Source organism: Vulpes vulpes, chromosome 13 (genome assembly GCF_048418805.1).
Source record: "Vulpes vulpes isolate BD-2025 chromosome 13, VulVul3, whole genome shotgun sequence".
In the NCBI taxonomy this organism is placed as follows: Eukaryota; Metazoa; Chordata; class Mammalia; order Carnivora; family Canidae; genus Vulpes; species Vulpes vulpes.
The window spans coordinates 155147712-155167356 of record NC_132792.1 but is presented as its reverse complement, the minus strand read 5'-3'; the positions used below and the strand labels follow the sequence as shown (position 1 = coordinate 155167356).

General features: G+C 32.7%; 1 protein-coding gene across 9 annotated transcripts in view; it reads left to right on the top strand.

Annotated features, from left to right (window-relative positions):
- DENND1B (DENN domain containing 1B) overlaps positions 1-19645 on the top strand; it is a 261506-nt gene that overhangs the window by 210051 nt on the left and 31810 nt on the right. For all 9 annotated transcript variants that reach the window (XM_072733418.1, XM_072733421.1, XM_072733423.1 and 6 more), the window contains 5 exons: positions 2298-2388; positions 8819-8859; positions 9817-9885; positions 15164-15220; positions 16046-16153. In XM_072733418.1, the coding sequence (XP_072589519.1) occupies positions 2298-2388; positions 8819-8859; positions 9817-9885; positions 15164-15220; positions 16046-16153 (366 nt within the window). The remainder of the gene's footprint in view (positions 1-2297; positions 2389-8818; positions 8860-9816; positions 9886-15163; positions 15221-16045; positions 16154-19645) is intronic.

Genomic DNA, 19645 nt, shown 5'->3' with positions numbered 1-19645 from the left:
AGATAACATTTTTAGTTCAAAATTATTTCTATGCAAAATAGCTAAAAATACTCTTATCCTTTTTACTTACTATGAGATCCTCCAGAATTACAAAGTAGGGTGACCACGAACCAGCTCCACTTGAAGAAAAAGAAAAAAGATGTTACTGGTTACTGAATGAAAACTAGAAAAAGGAATTTAGAGAACTGTTACATTAAGCATATTTTTCTCCGTTAATGCCACTTCTCAGCTTATCCCTGGGTATCTATATTTGTGTGTATGTATATTGAATATGTGTGTGTGTGCATAAAATCCATCTTTTATTTTAAGAGCAAACATTTTCATTAAGTATGTATGTAGACAAATGTCTGATTGTCACTGACAGGGTTGTTTGCAAAGTCAGTGATAGCACATAGCATTTTACCAAGTGATTAATTTTTATTGGCTCAATTCACTAGTTTAGTAACACAAAGTAGTTACTCATGCTCAAAAATGCATAATCAGTAAATAGTTTGGGGATTTATCTCTTTTTGGACGTTGAACTATTCCACTCAAACTAAAATGGATGGATTATTTCTAGTAAACATAAAAATGAAAGCCTTTTAAAAAGTCTTGTAGTCTTAATCTTTTAAAGCAAATTAAGTCCTTTAAAAGGATGTCTTAGTTTGCTTCATTTGTCAGTAATGTATTACTTTGAACTTATCATTTTGCTTCACCTTATTTTTTTCAAAATGATACTTAGTCCATCAACTTAGATCACTTCAGTTTGATTTATAATGCTGTGTTGAAAATCTAAGAAAGTCAAATTTTGCAAGCATTTTAAACCACTTTGTTTTCAAATTAACCATTTATCATATGTAGCAAAGATGCCAACATTGTGTTTTACTACTTTTATCTCAATACAGTGAAATGAATAATTCCATATATACCTTTTACATTGTTTCAGTATACTTCAGTCTTTCAGCAAGCATTCATTTCAAACTATATGTTAGAAAAAAAAAACTATATGTTAGGCATTTGCCAGGTATTAAAGATACACACATGAGAAAGACAGTGATCTTGCACGCAGGAAACTCATAAATGGATAAAGATCAAAAAGGTGGTGGTGGTAGTGGGAAAAGGTGGACTTTAGTATTTAACATTTATGCTATGCCTGCAATCTAGGTACTTCATATTGTTTCAATTAAACCTCACAAAACACCATAAGATATTTATTATTTTTCCCATTTTATAGAAGGAGAAACAGACTCAGTCAGCAAGTTGCCCAAGATCATAAAGCTAATAAGCGGCAGAGATGTGATACAAACGTCTCATTCTCCAAACTCCTATTCATATTTGTTTATATTACTGGCAACTTTTTGAATTCCAAGCATAATGAGGATATAAAACTGGGTAATCTATAGTCCCTACCCTCAAAAATTTTAATTTTCATGAGAGCAACTCATACTTTTTTTAAAAAAAGCTATGAGTGTACATCCTTTTAGACTATGTCTGTTTAAACCCATTTTGGGTCAAAATTATTCTATGATAATATAGAGGTAGTTAAACCACAGTTTGAACAGACCTCTGTTGACTTCATTTGTTTCTTAATTTGGTCTGTAAGAAATTTCTGTCTCAAAGTCTTATAACTGATATAACTTACTACCATTAAATAATTGCTAAATTGCTGCCTGAGGAATATTGTATTGCTCTATAGAATTCCTCTCAATTAGTTTTGTTCATTTAAATAGAAAACTTTTTTAAAGAACTAGGGCAGATTGAGTAGTATTTAAAAGTCAAGCTACTTTATTTTAATTTGGCTAAATTTAAATTCTCCAGGGTAAAAAATTGCAGCCAGGATTAATTCCAGCATAAAAACAAACATTTTGTATTAATCTCTAAATCTTCAAGTCTACATTTCAGACATCATAAAGCCTTTTTTTATGTTACCCTTGTCTTCTTTCTTATGCAAGGGAACTTAAAGATACTTCACCTTCATTATGAATGGAGAAACCTCAAAACATTTATAATATTTTTATGATCCAAGATCTACAAATTTCAGATGCTGCAGATAAATAAAATAGAAAGTAACCAAGTGCCAGTAAATGTACATTCTTTTTCTTGTTCATGAAGTTAGAGTCTGTGCCATACATTTCTGATTTAACTACAGAGCTGTTATTTTACTGAGCTCTTGCTATTTTAATTTTTTGTCATGTACCTATATATGTGTGTACACACATATATGTGATTTATATTTATATGAATATCTGATACTAATATTTTTATAAGTAAAATTCATTTTATGAATAAAATTAACATATGACACTTTTTAATTTCAGTTTATTGATGGTCGACTGGCAAAACTAAATGCAGGAAGAGGTTTCTCTGATATATTTGAAGAGGAAATCACTTCAGGTGGCTTTTGTGGAGGTAAAGACTAGTTCTAGTATGATTATCCATTTTCTGAGTAACAGTTGTCTTGATTTTTGCACTTGTATCTATCTGATATACTCTACTTCATAAACAACTATTTTCTCTAATGTCTTAGGTATATTTTTTCATCTTATGAGAGCTATGGTATTATTATTCAAGGTGTTAAGATGGTCTCATGAATTGCTACTTGTTTACTTGGATAATCTCTTAATATTATTAGAAATAAATGTCACAGAAATGCAGTTAGCTTATATCTTCGTGTCTTGCATCCTGACTAGTATTCTCTGCTAAAAAAAAAAAAAAAAAAAAAAAAAAAAAAAAAAAAAACTAAAATAAAAAAAAAACAGTGATGGCTACTACTAAGTAAGAATTACAGAACTGAGATTATAATTGAAATATTAGATTGTAATATTATCTAAAAAATTGAATACCACAAGTGCTTTTTTACATTTTAAGTAAGTGTATTGTTATAGAAGTCTTTACCTTTTTTTTGCTTTGCAGAACACTGCAGCATGAGGAAAAGACTTTTCAGTTTACCATCCCATGTGCTTACACTTGTCACTGTAAAAAGTGCTCACTAAATAAATGGAAGGCGTCGTATTATTTTGTATGTGTGAAACATAAGCTAGGTGATATCTCATTTTTATTTAATATAATGCACTTTAATATAATTAAACAATTGCAATGTTTGATATGTAAGATTTCAAACAACGTTACAATTATCTAAGCAGTTAATGACTTATGAACTGGTACTTTGTACATGATTGCTCTGGTATATAGTCCTCACTCTGGCAGAGAATTTTGCTTGAGTCCTTGAAATGTCACATTGATTTATTCAGCTGGTATTTGTGCTAAGTGTTTACCTATATACTAGGCACTGTTCCAGATACGGGGTGGACTAAACAAACAAAAATCTCTGATGTGTTCATTCTCACCATGTATAATAGTAATTTTTTCTCTTTATTTATAGGTTTAATTTTGGGGAAAATGTCTTTGGGATATGTGTGAATAAATAGTTACTAGAATTGAGAAATAAAGCATGAAAAAACAAAGAGTAATAAGTACTCATCTACAGATTTCCCCAAATTTAATTTTATTCTTAAATAAGATATATTTTTGTACCATAGAAATACAAAAACCATTTAGATAATTTGTTCATTAAAAGAGGTACAAAGGAACTGGGCATTTATGGATCTTCATCTGACATAAGTATAGCATTTCATTGAAAGCATTTAGCTTTGGGAAAAACTTAGTTTACTTGACTCAGCAAGTAAGCCAAGTGTGCAGTCAGTCATTCAGCTCCTTGCTTTCCTCAGCTCATGGGTAAAAAATTAGCTTCAATGGAATTTTTGTGTTAAAATAAGGCTTTTCTACTTTTCAACTCAGACAAGCAAAATATTGTCAGCTCATGGACAAATTGCTTGAGGCATCTATTCAGTATTTATATAACTGCTGTCTCATTATTTTTATGACCCGTGGGGCTAGTATCTTATATGGAATTGAAGATGACATCTTGTGACAGTAATGGGGTAGAACTATGATCGTTTTGTATAGTTAAATTCTGTAGTCTTAACCATTAGGCCAGATACCTCTGTACTAGAATAGAGGATAGATGGGCTTTTCCAGTGGGAAAGCGGTTGCTAAAATTGTTCATTAAAGGCCTTATGGTTTAAAAAGGATAAAAAATTGATCGCCAGTTGGCATCTGACTTAGAGACTGCTACATTTTCAGTTCAACTTCATGCCAACCACTTTGTTGTCCTTTCTAAAAATGAAAAAGATTTTGAACACCTATCTTAATTTGGTGGTGGCGGGGGCAGTACTGACTCAAAAGGAAAGCATAGTTCAACAAGTACTAATTTCAGTGTGTACAGCAAGAAAGTATACTAAAAATTATGCCTGGTTAGCAAGTGTTATTTTTTAATTATTGTATTTTAAGTTATTATTTTAGAGATACATAGAGATTATTCTCAGAAGAAAGGAAAGCACAATTTGTTCAGATTTTAAATAAAAATATGAATGATCTAATAAAAAGTAGTAATGTTCTTATAAATGAGGAGATATATAGATAAAAGAACATTATACATTGGTCACTTAACCTACATTTGTAAGAAAGAAGATGTCTATATCATGCTATGAAACTATTTTTCAAAGAAGTAAACTATTTTAACTGTTGTTTCTCTCATAGTGATAATAATTATACTTGTTCCTACTTATTAACATGTGACAGGATTTCTTAGAAGAGCTCTACCAATTTTATCTCCTTTAATCCTCACAGCACCTATGGGGTATTTTGATTATCCATCCCCAGCTTTATGAGGGCACTTAGCTCAACAGCTTGCTCAAGGTCACATAGCTACTGGGGCTAGAGTCTAAGCTCGACATGTATCTGCCTGGCTTCAAAGCTCTTGCTTTAATAACGATAATATATTGCTTTCTTATGATAAGAAATCTTAATTGGAAGACACTCAGTAAACAAGACCACTACCCAAACTTTCTCTACTCTGATTGGATAAAAGTAAAATTCCCATCCTTTGATTATCTGTTGAAGATTTTGTACGCATAAAGCCCTAAGAAGGGTCACTATAAGAGAAATCAACATTCGCTAAAGCTGAGGAAAAAATTATGTTCCTTGAAACAAAAATAATTAGGATGTTTCAGAGAAGCATTTAGTTTCTCCCCTTTCTGTGTCGTTACAGTGGCAGTTTGTATACGGTATTTGCTGCCAGTATACACAGTTATGATAAAATGAATGTGAGCACCGTAGAATTTTATAATGATTGTGGCTCCGATAAAAATATACAGGGCAGGACAGTCATACATAGAAAATCTAGATCCAGATTGAATCTAGAACTATGGTTACAGACTGTGGATGCGTACAGATTTCCAAAAACCATTTTCTGTCCTGCGAATCCCTGCAGTCAGGGCTGTTAAAGAAATCACTGTTACTCCTAATTTTTTTCATGAGACCCTTGTAGAATATTCAATCTTAACAGGGAAGTAATACCAGGAAGTGTGTAAAGCGAAGAATATCCAGAGGTTGAAAGGTAATAAAAGTGGACAGGAGTAGAACAAATGATGCAATTAGGTAAACACACGTATTGGTCTATGAAAAAGCAGCTAAGGAATATTGAGTAGTTAAGAACATGGGTGGGGTTTTTTTGCATATTATTTTTTCATTTAAAATAAGACTAGTTTTTAAAATCCAATTCAAATTATCTAAATTTTAAAAAGGAGAAACATTTTCAGATTGATTTTATGTAGAAGCATATAGTTATTCTTCATTAGCATTTGTTTCTTCAGTGATTTCCTCATATAATCTGATCAATCTTTTATTTATTGTACTGACCAAAGCACCAAGGGAATTTGAAGAGGTAGTAGGTAGTCATCCGCTTTAGTGGCATTTTTCTGTCTTCACTGAACCATTTAGGTAAACTTATATGTTTTTTGAGAAGTAACTCCAAATCACTGGAATTTAAACAAATACATTTGAAGAAGAAATCTTTACGTAAGTGAGAAACAAAGATATTTTGTCCTTGAGTGTGAGAAAATCACTCGTATGTTTAATGAGAACAATGTTAGGAATTTCCTCAATAATGGATATTTCCATAATCCAGTTACTTTGGTGGAAGAACTCAGACATTTTTTTTGGCATTCAGATCCATTTTTAAGAAGAAAAACAGCCTTAAAATTTTTTTTAAAGAATAATGTGCTTGTCTCATAAATTTTGTGGAAATAGAAGCTTTCAATATGAAAAGCACTAAATTTAGAGACACAAATATCTTTTAAAAATTTCTTTAACAAGAATCTACCTAAATTGTACCACATGTTTCCCTATCATCTCAAGCAGTTTATTTAGGGACTTCCTGTTTTCCCCTCTGCATATAATTCTGGATTATTATTGCTCATTCTGTCAACTGTTTCTTCTCAAGGTATTTCTAATTGAAATTAGTGTGAAGTGGTACAGAGGAAATCTCTGTTTTATCATATTTTATTAAGCAATCTTAAGAGGTATAATTTCAGAGTTGATGAACTACTGAACCAAGAATTCAAATAAACCTAGATTCTTTTTCTTTCTCAATTGCTATCTTTGCAACCTTGGGCAAATAATGTACCACCTCAGAACCTTTGGCATGTTACTGACAATAATGACTTACATTTTTGGTGTAACTGTAATGTTCTAGGTACTGTACTAAGTAACATTGTAGCAGCCAGGGTAAAGACCTAGTCCCAAATTGCATAGTTTACAAGGATACAGTGGACTTGAACTCTCAGATCCATTGTACTCCAAAGCCGACTTGCTCCCTCATTGAACTGTGCTACCTCGCTTTGCCTATCTTAAGAGTGTAAAAAACACAACCTAAAGAAAGTAACAATTTGTGAACTCTGAAGAGCCTCATAGGAGCCATTTTTGTTCCTCACAACTCGAAATAAGACACTGAACTTTCTAAAACTGCTCTGATGTTTTATGATACTTATTTTCTTTGTAGTTTAGAGACTTAAGAAAAGTATTTTCTGGATTGACAGTGTTCTAACCAGTTATCATATAGAAGTTAATGTTTCTCTTTCTACTTTCTTCATTTCATTTTGGAAAAAGGGTGAAAATAAAGCACTTTCCAAATTACTATAAATAGTAAGCAAGTCTTAAATGTGTGATTTTTAATAGAGAAGTTAGTAAGTATATGAACTGATGAGAACTTTTAATAGAGAAATAAAAGTATATGAACAGTCTAGATAAAGATACACTGTTTATTTTTTTGTATTTAATAAACTCTCCTTGGAAATAAGTTGATTAGAATAAGTTTAATTTTTTTGTCATTCTACAAAGGAAATATGATTTAAAAAATTGTTCAGGGCAAATACCACCTGAAACTCATCGTTTTAAAATACTGCAAAGCTTATTTATGGAGACTTTTAAGTAGATATATTTTGCTATAATCATTTCATAAAATTAGAAAAAAATGTCATTTTTGCCCACGTATTTTCTTCTAGAAAAGTGAAGTGCAGTGCTGAGTAGTAGTAAGAGATGTTTTTCACAATGGGGATTGTTTCTTGATTTTCTTTTTTTAATTAGAGAAAGATTTTTAATTACCGGAGTAATTTCAGACCTGGACACATTTTGCATGATGTTGGTTAGGAATGCAAAGAAAACAGCTGGAAGTCAATTCTTGGGCTGGGTTCATTCTGCTTCTATTGTAATAACAGCAAGGTAATGAATTTTTTTTAAAAGAACACAACTACATACAAGTAGAGAACATATATGGTGACACATGTTAACAAGATTTATGTGGTGATCATTTTGCAATATATAGAAGTATCGAATAATTATGCTCTATATTTGAAACTAATATAATGTTATATGTCAACTACTTCAATTAAAAAAAGAACAGATCATAATCTGTTTTAGGGATTACCTGTACTGGAAAGTCTCTTAGTAGCCATCAGGATTTTGTTTTTTTAAGCATTTAAACCAAGAAGGTAAAAGAAATCAAGTTGATACAAAACATTACTTGAGACTGTGTATTGTTTTTTTGCCTTCTGAAATAATTTTATTGATTAAATTACCATATTTGGAGCCAAATATGATTACTAGGTTTATTAGAACTGGTTTTAAGGAGTGCACTTGTGATGAGCACTGGGTGTTGTATGGAAGTGTTGAATCACTGTATTGTACACCTGAAAGTAATATTACACTGTATGTTAACTAACTGGAACTTGAATAAAAACTTTAAAAAAAAGAACTTTGTCAGTATTTGAACTTTCTAATAACCATCATATTCTGTAGACTATAACTTTCATTTGCTTCATATTTCCTTGGGTAGTATCTTTCAGACTTGGATTTATGACTAGAGAATATCTTAAGAACCATGACTGTGATTTAATTGCATTATAGTAAAATTTGCTATCAATTAATGTTAATAATCAAAAACCATAGAATAATTGCTTTTTGTCTTCAAGTTTCTTTGCAATTTTTAAATTCCCTTCTAGTTTTTTCTTTCCCTTTGCACCTGCAGTGTTATTTTTAAATGAACCTAGTTGCATAAAAGAGGCAAACTTTTACAAGACAACATAGACATAAAACATTGAAAATTTATTATAAAAGACATAGGAATCTTGGATTTCAAAAAAGGGGATATACTTTCCCACTCTGAATGTGATATTAAAATGAAAGAAGATAGATTACTTTAAATATGTTGCCTTCATATGGGAGTGAAGAAAAAATGTCTATTCTTAAACATTCTAATCACCGTGTTCCTAAGAATTAGAATAATTGAATAGTTCTTCCAGTACCACTGCTTTTTTCACAACATTGCAGATAAATAAAATTTGCCTGCTAAAAACCTGGAAATGTTAGTTCTTGATTAATTTTAGTTTATGGACTTATTTTAGATCAAATATTCCTGACATCTTATTTTTATATTTTCCAGGGAACCCAAGGTCATATCAACAGTGGGTGCATACTGTCAAGGTAATGATAATCCTTCACTGTTTTTAATTCCTTCACTCAAGTATATATGGAGAAATGTTCAGTAAAAGAATACTACTTATACTTATGCTGTTAATTGGCAATATTTGAAATGTTTGTATATTTTTTCACATTTTAAATATTTTTATTTTATGTTATTATAATTTGATACCATAATTTTAAAATGGAAAGCTTTTGTTCCATAAATGGCACAATCTGAAAAGCAAGATGTTATTGTAACCTTCTATTATATCCTAAAACAAAGGAATTACAAGTAGGATTCAAGGGTAGTTTTATCATTTTTGGTAATGTGCTTTTGTTAATGTGATTTTTTTAAATGTAAAACTTGCCTCCACAGATTTAGGCTTTATTTATTTATTTTTAAATTTTTATTTATTTATGATAGCCACACACACACACACACACACAGAGAGAGAGAGAGGGATAGAGAGAGAGGCAGAGACATAGGCAGAGGGAGAAGCAGGCTCCATGCACCAGGAGCCCGACGTGGGACTCGATCCCGGGTCTCCAGGATCGCGCCCTGGGCCAAAGGCAGGCGCTAAACCGCTGCGCCACCCAGGGATCCCAGATTTAGGCTTTATTGTTCAACCTTAAATAACAATAGTTGATTGTAGCTCGTTTTTTTTTTTTTTTTTTTTTACTAAGTTTTAAATATAAACCTATTACTGATCATATTGCTCAAGTCTGCTTAAACTGCAAAGATACAATGATTCTTAAATCATATATTACACTAACTAAAAGAACAGAGTAGAATGTTTACATTTTGTCTGAAATTACTATAGTGTATGAAAGTTTGAAAACACTCAATGTGACATAATTACTGTAGGTCTTTGTTTAACTTTGAGTAAAGCTCTTTTTCCATACTATTAATAATGCTTTGCTTTCAGGACAGTCTGGTTTAAAATTTTTGGAAATATGTTTCTGTTTTTCCCTTTGCAGAAAGGAGGTGCACTATTTAACACAGCAATGACCAAAGCAACTCCAGCTGTACGGACAGCATATAAATTTGTAAGTTTTCTTTTGATATTTAAAAATTCTGTTGATGGGACGCCTGGGTGGCTCAGTGGTTGAGCGTCTGCCTTCAGCTCAGGGCGTGATCCCAGGTTCTGGGATAGAGTCCCACATTGGGCTCCCTGTGAGGAACCTGCTTCTCTCTCTGCCTGTGTCTCTGCCTCTCTGTGTGTGTCTCTCATGAATAAATAAGTAAATCTTTAAAAAAATTCTTTTGATAATACATTTTCCTACCCTACAGACATATAAGTCTAGAATACTTCCTGTTTTTTCTTTTAAAAAATTCAGTTAAGGGATCCCTGGGTGGCGCAGCGGTTTGGCACCTGCCTTTGGCCCGGGGCGCGATCCTGGAGACCCGGGATCGAGTCCCACGTCGGGCTCCCGGTGCATGGAGCCTGCTTCTTCCTCCGCCTGCATCTCTGCCTCTCTCTCTCTCTCTGTGACTATCATAAATAAATAAAAATTTAAAAAAATAAAAAAATAAAAAAAATAAAAAATTCAGTTAATATTGACCAAAGTGAATTCAGTTTTTACAACTACCGTATAGAAAGGATATTCATTCCCTTTATGTAATCTAAAAACAATTCTTCAGTTTATTTCAAAGCTATCAGCAAGATTGTGAACTTAAATTGAAACAGCCCATAATGAAGTGCCATTTTTAAAGATTTGATTCTTTCATTTAACAATGTATTTTAAATTCTCATTGTATACTTGAGGCTTAAGAAGGAAAAAATAGAAAAATATGGCAGTTTCTCTTCCCTCAAAGATACTTGACTCTCCATAATTAAAATTCTTCAGTGATTTTATTTTAGGTTTTAGTAAAATTTAAGAACACCTGTATCAATAGCAATAACACAGAATAATTAATGAAATAAATATCTCTTTAATGTGATAACTAAGACCATTTAAGACCTTGTAAGACCTTGACCCCTCTTGTGTCCTTTCAATTCACCCCAACCCCCTGAGCCTGCCATATCCCTAAAGATACTGAGCTACTCCTAATTTCATGAATGCAAGATGTTCTCTTCTGCTTCTATTCTTATATAATCCATGTCTACTAACTGAAACATTTATTTCTTGGATTTTATTCACCCAGTAAACACTATTTCATCCTATTAAAAGTTTAGTTTAGGCATAGTTGTTTCCCTGAACAAAAATTTCCAAATTTCTAACCCCACACTCCAACGGTTTTTATATACATTCTGTGTGCTCATAGGGCCTGTAGACATACTTCTATTTCAACACTTGTTTTGCCTGCACACATCTTTATCTCTTAGGGGGTTGGTATTTAGTAAAGTGTTTTTTTAAATGTAATAAATAAAATAAATATATAAATAAAATAAAAATAAAAATATTCAGAGCAGTAGTTTAAGATTTTATTTATTTACTTGAGAGAGAGAGAGAGAGAGAGAGAGAGATAGTGGGAGCGAGCATGTGCAGCATGGGAGGGGGCAGAGGAAGAGGGAGAGAGAATCTCAAGCAGACTCCACACTGAACACAAAAGAGCCCAGAGCTGGGCTCCATCTAATGACTCTGAGATCATGACCTGAGCCGAAGAGTCCAACACTCCACTTATCCGCTTAATGAGCCACTCAGGTGCCCAAGGGCAATAATTTTCATTTTATAGAAATTTATCTTCAAATGCTTTCTCAGTAAAGGAATTGATGTGATTGAATTAACAATGGAATACTACATTTTAAATAAGCTTTGAACTTCTATTCTTGTTTTAACTTACAATTATGACATATATGTAGCTACCATTACTGTTAAAAAAAAAACATTTCAAAGATTACATATTATAGTAGGGAAGCTAATCTACAGAATGGATTAAAAAAAACGGGCCAAAATTCTGAACTGTTTGAAGCCTTATCATAATGGAAGAGTAGGAAGAGGTCATGATTTTTCCTGGGAAACATCAGCCCCTGCATTTTGTTTGGTCGTTTCATAGTTTTTCTGGAAAACCTCTCTGAATATATCACTATCTTCTTATAATACTGGTGATTTGATTTTTGGAGAGTTTTTGGAGAGATCTTGTTTTTTTACAATGAAATAGCATATGGCTGCCATGAGAAACATTAGGCTAGCCTTGTTTCTCACATTCATTTAAGATTCTAAAAAATGTTTCCTCGTCAAGTGCCCTTTATTTTATTCCTTGAACAAATATTTGAAGTTTTTCCTCAGGCTTAGAGAAATTGTGTTATATTATTTTGCTAAATGTGTTTTTTCTCCTTAATTTCACTCATATTTTCCAAAAATCCCAGAAATAAGCATGTTCAAAATTTCATTCATTTTTTCATATTTTATCTTTCTAATCAGTAGAGTGTTTATTTTCTGCAGAATAGTAAAATGTTTCCTAGTTAAAATTCTCTCTGGAAGATTATTTCCTAAATTAATTTCAGGCAAATTAAGATCTTCAGAATATATTTAATCACTTTTACCATTTATCTCATGATCATGTTGTACATGAATCCCAAAGTCAAGAGGTTTGGGACAAATAAAGTCAATTTATGACTTTCGTAGTTGTATCTAAAACTCATCTTTCCAGCATGCTCATATTCTGAAATATGAACTCTTGAACTTCCTCCTTTGACCACAGATTACTATGAACAAAACTTCTAATCTGTCTTGAATGGGTTTAACAGAATTTATTTACTTGACTTTCCATAGATAGTAAATTTTTAAAAACTGGGAACCATGTTTTAATCTGTTTCGATTCATTCAGTAAATTGAGTATCTCTAATAAACTAGGTGTTGTATTGGTTATATGAGTTAGAGAGGTGAGTGTGGTACATACTGTGAGTGACAGAAGTACTGTCCCTGCTAATTTTATGTTTATACCACTGTCACTTCACTCTGTGTTTTGAACATACTAGAGAAGAATTGAATATATATTTGTTGAAGGAAATAATGATTTTGTCCTATTCAGAGAACAGTTTTTCTATGCTTAGAACATTTCTTCTGTGCTTTTTATGCTTATATTTTTCTATGCTTGTAAAGATCGTAAAGAAAACTAGAATTAACACATATACTTTTCTTATCAATCTGAAAGTAACAGTAAAGTGAAGACATAATTAATTTGGCTAAAAGATTTTCTGAGTCAACTTTCTTGTTAAGTTTTTGCATTTTAAATTATTAACTAAAGCCATTTGCTGGATGCTTCTCTGTAGGGGATATTTATTGCTTAATTTTGACTTGGCATTGAAAACCTGTGCCCCATCTTCCAAATAGTCTGAAAGAGGTCAATGGAGGGGGGAGGGCATTTAGAACCATGACTCACTCTAAATTCAACTTTATATGCATAGGAGCATCTGAAAAGACTAGTGTGAATCAAGTGAATTTTGAAAGAATAGAGGATATTTAGAAAAATTAGAATATAGACAGAATAAGAGCAAAGATGGAGATAAATTCTAGGAGATGGAAACAGGAACATTTTCTTGGTAGTTACTCATTTTTACCTAATGGGAATGTAGGGATTAATACAGGACCCTTTGGGTCACCTGGGTGGCTCAGTGGTTGAGTGTCCCGCCTTTGGCTCAATTCATGATCCCCGGGGTCCTGGGATTGAGTCCTGCAGGGAGTCTGCTTCTCCCTCTGCCCATGTCTCTGCCTCTCTCTGTGTGTCTCTCATGAATGAATAAATAAAATATTAAAAAATATACACGCTCTCTAAGTAGATTCAGTGGCTTTACCAGTAAAACAATGGATGTGAAAATGCTTTATTAATTCTAAAGAACTATGGAAATATAATTTAGTGTTTGGCTTTTTAGGTTATCTCTTACTGTGTGTAATATGTTTTGATTTTACCTCACTTACAATAAAGAAATAATTGTTTAGTTGAGTTTTAGACATTTCTTGAAGCAGTTACTATATACTGAATTTTATATTAGGTACTACAGATATTAACAGGAAAGAATTAAGAGCCTTCCCGTAAATGAACTTGGGAAGACATGTATTCACTCTTCCTAGAAGTAACTTGGGAAAGTGGGATGGTTTGATAGAAGGAGCAAGAACACTAGAGTTGGAAAGTTGTTGTTGTTGTTGTTGTTGTTGTTTTAAGATTTTATTTATTTATTTGACAGAGAGAACACCGGTAGGCAGAATGGCAGGCAGAGGAAGAGGAAGAAGCAGGCTCCCTGCTGAGCAGAGGGCCGACTAGGGGCTCAATCCCAGGACCCTGGGATCATGACCAGAGCCGAGGGCAGATACTTAACCAAATGAGCCACCCATGGGTCCCAGGAGTTGGAATGTCTTAAGTCCGTATGACCTTAGTTTCCATGTCTATAGAATGAGACTCATAATGTCTTTTTTCTAATGAGGCTTAGACACCCTGGATATATTTTTAAAACTTTAGTTCTTCCTTCTCCTTTGAGAAGGGAAGAAGTTAGACTTAGAAATTATATAGGCCCAGATTTGAATATAGGCTATGCAGACTCATCCCCCCTGAATCAGTTTCCTTATTTGTAAAATGTAATAATAATGGTATTAATTTCAAATTGTGATGATTAAATGAGCTGATACATGCTAGGTACCCAGCATATAGTCATATACTGAGGAAACATGATATAAATGTGAATTTCCTTTCTATTTTACTCTGGCAACTCTGGGAATTCCCAGTGGAATAAAGGCCAAGGCTTTTATGGAAGGACCGTAGTTGTCTTTAGTTAAATTATATACTGCAGGAATCATATCAGGACCTAAGAGGCTCAAATGCTGCAGTGAGATTCCCTATGGAACATGAGGATAGCATCTTTCATTAAGTGACTTTTAATTTGTGCCAGAAAAACTGGACATGAAATAGCTATAACATTAAGATATCTCTGCTATTAAAAACTTGTTTCTGCATATAAAAGCACTTCGATAAAGCTTTGTAAAGTTGCCCATTTCTTAAAGTCCAAACATTTGCGCGAATACCCTGCTGCTATGATGGTGTGCTTTCTCCTTTTCACCCCCAGTTAATCACAATTTCAAATTAAGACTGAGTAGTGTAGTCATCTGATAGACTCCTATGTTTTCTATAGTTTAGGAGGCAAAATAGGCTACATGTTAGCCTTTGTAGGATACTAGTATGCAAATAGAGACTAATCATGTTTTCACTAATTTAGATATAATAGTAAGTGGTGTGCTCTTCCTGAAAAAAAGTTTTAGGTTATAATATGTTCTTTTTCTAAATAGTAGGATGTTATTAGCAAGTTCCATGAAGTGAGATCTCATCTACTTACCCTTTAAATGGTAATAGAACCATGCTGAGCCAGACACTTGTGTTACCTTTTTCTAGGCAAAAAATCATGCAAAGCAGGGAATAAAGGAAGTGAAGAGTAAGCTAAAACACAAGGTATGTCATATTCTTCTTTTCATTCTTCCTTGATTCTTGCATTGGTTTGAAGCTTAAACTTTACAAATCACATGAGATTTATGTTTTTAATGATGTTTGAAATATGCTTAGCCCTTTGTTCAACAATGTATTTTTCATAACAAGCCCTCTGGCAACTATCTGCCATTCTATATGCATCTACTGAATAATCTCTTTATTGTTTGCATATTTTATCACAGAACAATGGAGATCTTCAAAGATGCTTTAACAGGATGTATGCTTTCATAAAGTTGATTGCCTTGATATCACAATTGAAATTCTTGCTTCAAGCTGAGAATTTCTTTATAAAGATGGTCTTTGGTGCAGAAGTAAGCCAGGAATGCCATCATTTGGTTTTCTAGGGTCTTTGCAACAGTGGCTACTTTAATTTGAAGCATGTTCTTAATGTAAAGAAGGTTGTTTTTGAAGATACGTATTTGAATCTATGAATATTGCATATATATGAATATGTGTGTGTTTTCGATTTGATTACATATTACATCTTTGCAGATTTTGTCAGTTGTTCTGAATTTCTAACTTTGAAGAAAAAGTATTACTTAAAACTTCCATTTTTGTGATGAGAGTTAATAATCTGTGTACAAATTTTATTTAGATTATTCCAAATAGAGATGATTTTGGAAATCATTGATTCGTAATAAAGAAAAATACATTTTCTTCCCAAGTAGATCTTTTAAACTTATATCTAAAGCATAATTTTGCTGTTCATATCTGTATCAGATAGTTTGTCTAAATGTAATTTAAAAAGTATTTTAAAATAATTCCTCTTGTATATTTCCCCATATGTAGGAAAATGAAGAGGATTATGGGACCTGTTCTGGTTCTGTACAATATACACCAGTTTACACATTACACAATGAAAAGGGAGGAAATACAGAAAAACGAAAGCTTGCCCAGGTAAGGTTTACACTTATGTCTCCAAATCCTAAAATTATGTAATGCCAATTCTTTAAGAACAATTTTGGACCTATTAGTTTTTTTTTTATCATATGATAAGAAAACCTGCACTTAAAGTCACAGAGATTGAGTAGGTATGTTTGGGCAAGCTGCAAGAAGATTAGGGATCTGTCATTTCAGGTTGCCAGTCTCTACATACTTTATTATGTCCTCATAGAGCTCACAGTCCAGGAAGGGGAGAGAGACAATTAGTTGTCTCTGTGATTAATTAATTGCCTCATCTGATTGCCATTGAGTATGAATAGCTTGACAATGAAGGGGAAATCACAGATTTCTACTACAAAAATAAAATGAAACTCATATGGGAATTTGACCATGAAAATCATCTATAGAAATCAGAATATAAAGTAATATGCCTGTTTTTTCTAAAGTTAGATATTTAATTTGCTGTAAATATTCAAAACTTTTGCTTATATGCTGATGTTATATAAAATACTGTCCTAAAGGGGGAAAGTCTTTAGAATTATAGCTACATTTATCTCTGATTTTGCCTTAAGTATGTTTCTGAAGGTTTAAATGATGCAAAATTTATACACCAAATCATATTTTAAGTGGCCTTAGAAAACTAAGCTTTAAAAGAATTCTTAACTGGATTATAGTTCATTTATTTTAGTCACTGAAGTTTACAGATGAAGGAATTGATAGCCAGAATGGTCACCTCACTTACCCTAAGACTCATAACGAGTTAGTGGGAGAATGGGATGAGAACCCATCCCTAATACTCACTTCGCTTTCCTGAGTCTGCAGAGGAGAAATGGCCTGAAAGTGCTTCTCTGTGTTGCTAGGGAAGGGGAGATGGCCAGTGAAGCTGTATGAAAACTCTCACCTTTATAAAGAAATCTCATTCATTTAATCATTCAGTACTTACTGTGCACCAGTCACTACTCTAGGTGTTCCAGGAGAAGCAAAACACATCTTTGCCTTCATGGGACCATTTTTATACCATACTAAGTGCCTTCTCTATGATGTATATTCATTTATAAGTGTATATTTTCATACATTAGTGTTGCTTAATTGGAGCATATTGGTAGTAAATGCTGATTGAATAACCTAAAACAAGTCCTTCAATGAAATAATAATTCTACAAGTATAGAAACCTTCTCTGGCTACTACTGTTAACTGGAAAACATGTATTAACTTGTAAACTGGTGATGGATTTGCAATCAATTTCTCTATTTTTCTTTCATCACTTAGTATGTTCAATTCCTATTGGTTCTCAAGCTTCAACATCTTAAAAAACTTTCTGCAAATGCTTATTGGCTTAATAATGTAGTATTTGGGTTATATTTACCACGGTGAATAGATTTTTATGGGAAAAACAGTGAGATCTTCGTTACTTATCAGATGATTTAAGATGGAAAGAAAACACTTGAATTTAAAGAAATACCTGTCCTAAATGTCAGTTTTAAGTTAGGCAAACTATTTTCAGCCACACGTTTAAATTTTTATATCTTTCTTTCTTTACAATGGCAGTGTATTTCTATGATAATTTAGTTACAAAATTTATTTATTTATTTATTATTTATTTATTTATTTATGTTACAAAATATATTACAGATTTCTGTTTTTATTTGTTTTCTGTTAGACAATTTCTGATAGAGTAAATTGTATTAAGGTACAGAAAACCTTACAGCATAATAGGTTACATGCATTGCATACTTGTCCTGATTTTTCATGGCCATCATTTATTATATCATTAATTCAACTATCTGTATTCATCAGTTAGCATTTTGTGGTTTTCAGGTAGACAAGACAAATGATGACTCTAACAAGCATTAAGAGAAGTAGGGCTTATTCTTTTAATTATATGATTTTCCTAGTTGGTTCATAGGAATTTGTTAAGCCAACATATTTAGGTTTATTATGCAGGTGCTCATAATGTCTGAATAATAATCTTTCCAAGTGATAAATATTTGAGTTTTAGGTAATGTGTATTCCCCATATATATGTTTCTTTGTATACTTATTCCATTATATAAATAAATATATATAACTGTGTATATATATATATATTGCACAGCTGAATTTACTTAAGAGTCCATATATCCAATCATTTGTAACCCAGTAGTATTTATCGCAACCTAACATTTTGTCTTTGCTTGTATCAGGCATAGGAATGCATGTAGCCCTCTGATAGGAGTAGAACCACAAAATGGACAAAGCAGTCGGGGAAGAATATCAGGCCTCCCCACCCCCCATCTTCCAACCCATCTTCTCTCTGCCTCTCTCTCACCTGGCTTCTTGTTCTCTCTGCCTGATTACTCACTGTGCATTCCATAGATGGGTTTTCTCAGTCCCTCCCTTGTGCCTGACACTGTGCTTGCAGGCCCTCATTTCAAACAGTGGCTAGGATGGACCACTATTCCCAGATCCACTTTCTTGTAGAAGAATGTCATCAGCCCACTAGGATCAAGATTAATCCTTGGTTCAGTCAACTCTAGCCAGAGAAGCAAGAAGAATGCCATATTACCAAGGACATTGGCAAGTAGTAGGGGTGAATAGGGAAAGCAGTTCTCAGGGAAGGGTTTTAAGGATGGTGACAAAATCTCAGAAGAGTTTTGCTATCTCCAATTGTTTTGTAATAATTTGCCAGAAAGTCCTCTTTCTAAAAAACAAGTAAAAATCTGTATTTTGAAGTACTTAGAGACTGGATCTTTGTACCATGAACTGGAAGCCTGGGAAGTTTAAGGTCAGCCTACCCTAATGGGTCATTGTTGCCTCAGTCCTCACATGAGAACTGAGCCACTTACACAAACAGACGACATAGACGATAAGCTTCAAATACATTGTTTGCATTTTGGACAAGGAAATCAATAGGGACCAGATATAGTCTACTGCCTTTTCTGTAGGGTCTAATACCACAAAAGCTTCCTTGGTTCACTTTTTGAAGATAATCCAGTCTCAATAATTTGATAGAAATATGATTCAGTGTATTATATAGAAGACAGAAGCTGATGCTAGAACCATGAAGATACTGTTTTATGATTATTTCCAAATCAGTAAGTAGTCTTACTACTGTCTCTCCAAGTACAATAATACTAGGATCTGAGCACATTAAGATTTTCAATTAAATATGTAAGCATTTCAAAAAAAATAAATATGTAAGCATTTCTAGGAATAGTTAGATGTGGTTAAAGACATAATCTAGGTATCAATAAATACATCAAAGACATTATGGTTATTTATTCATTTGTTTGTATTCTACTTATTTCCAAAAATAAATGGATATTTTACCAAGAAACACAGAACAAAAGATTAAAATATATTTAATTTAGATAATAAGCTTTAAGGCAAAGAGAAAGAAAGTTAGTGCAGTGAGAAACTAAGGCCCATTCCCTTGCTTAGCAGCCAAAACAAAGAGACAAACACACCTACCTACTATGATTCATGATGTACAAGGATTTTAAAAAAATTGTTCAGGAAGCACACAACT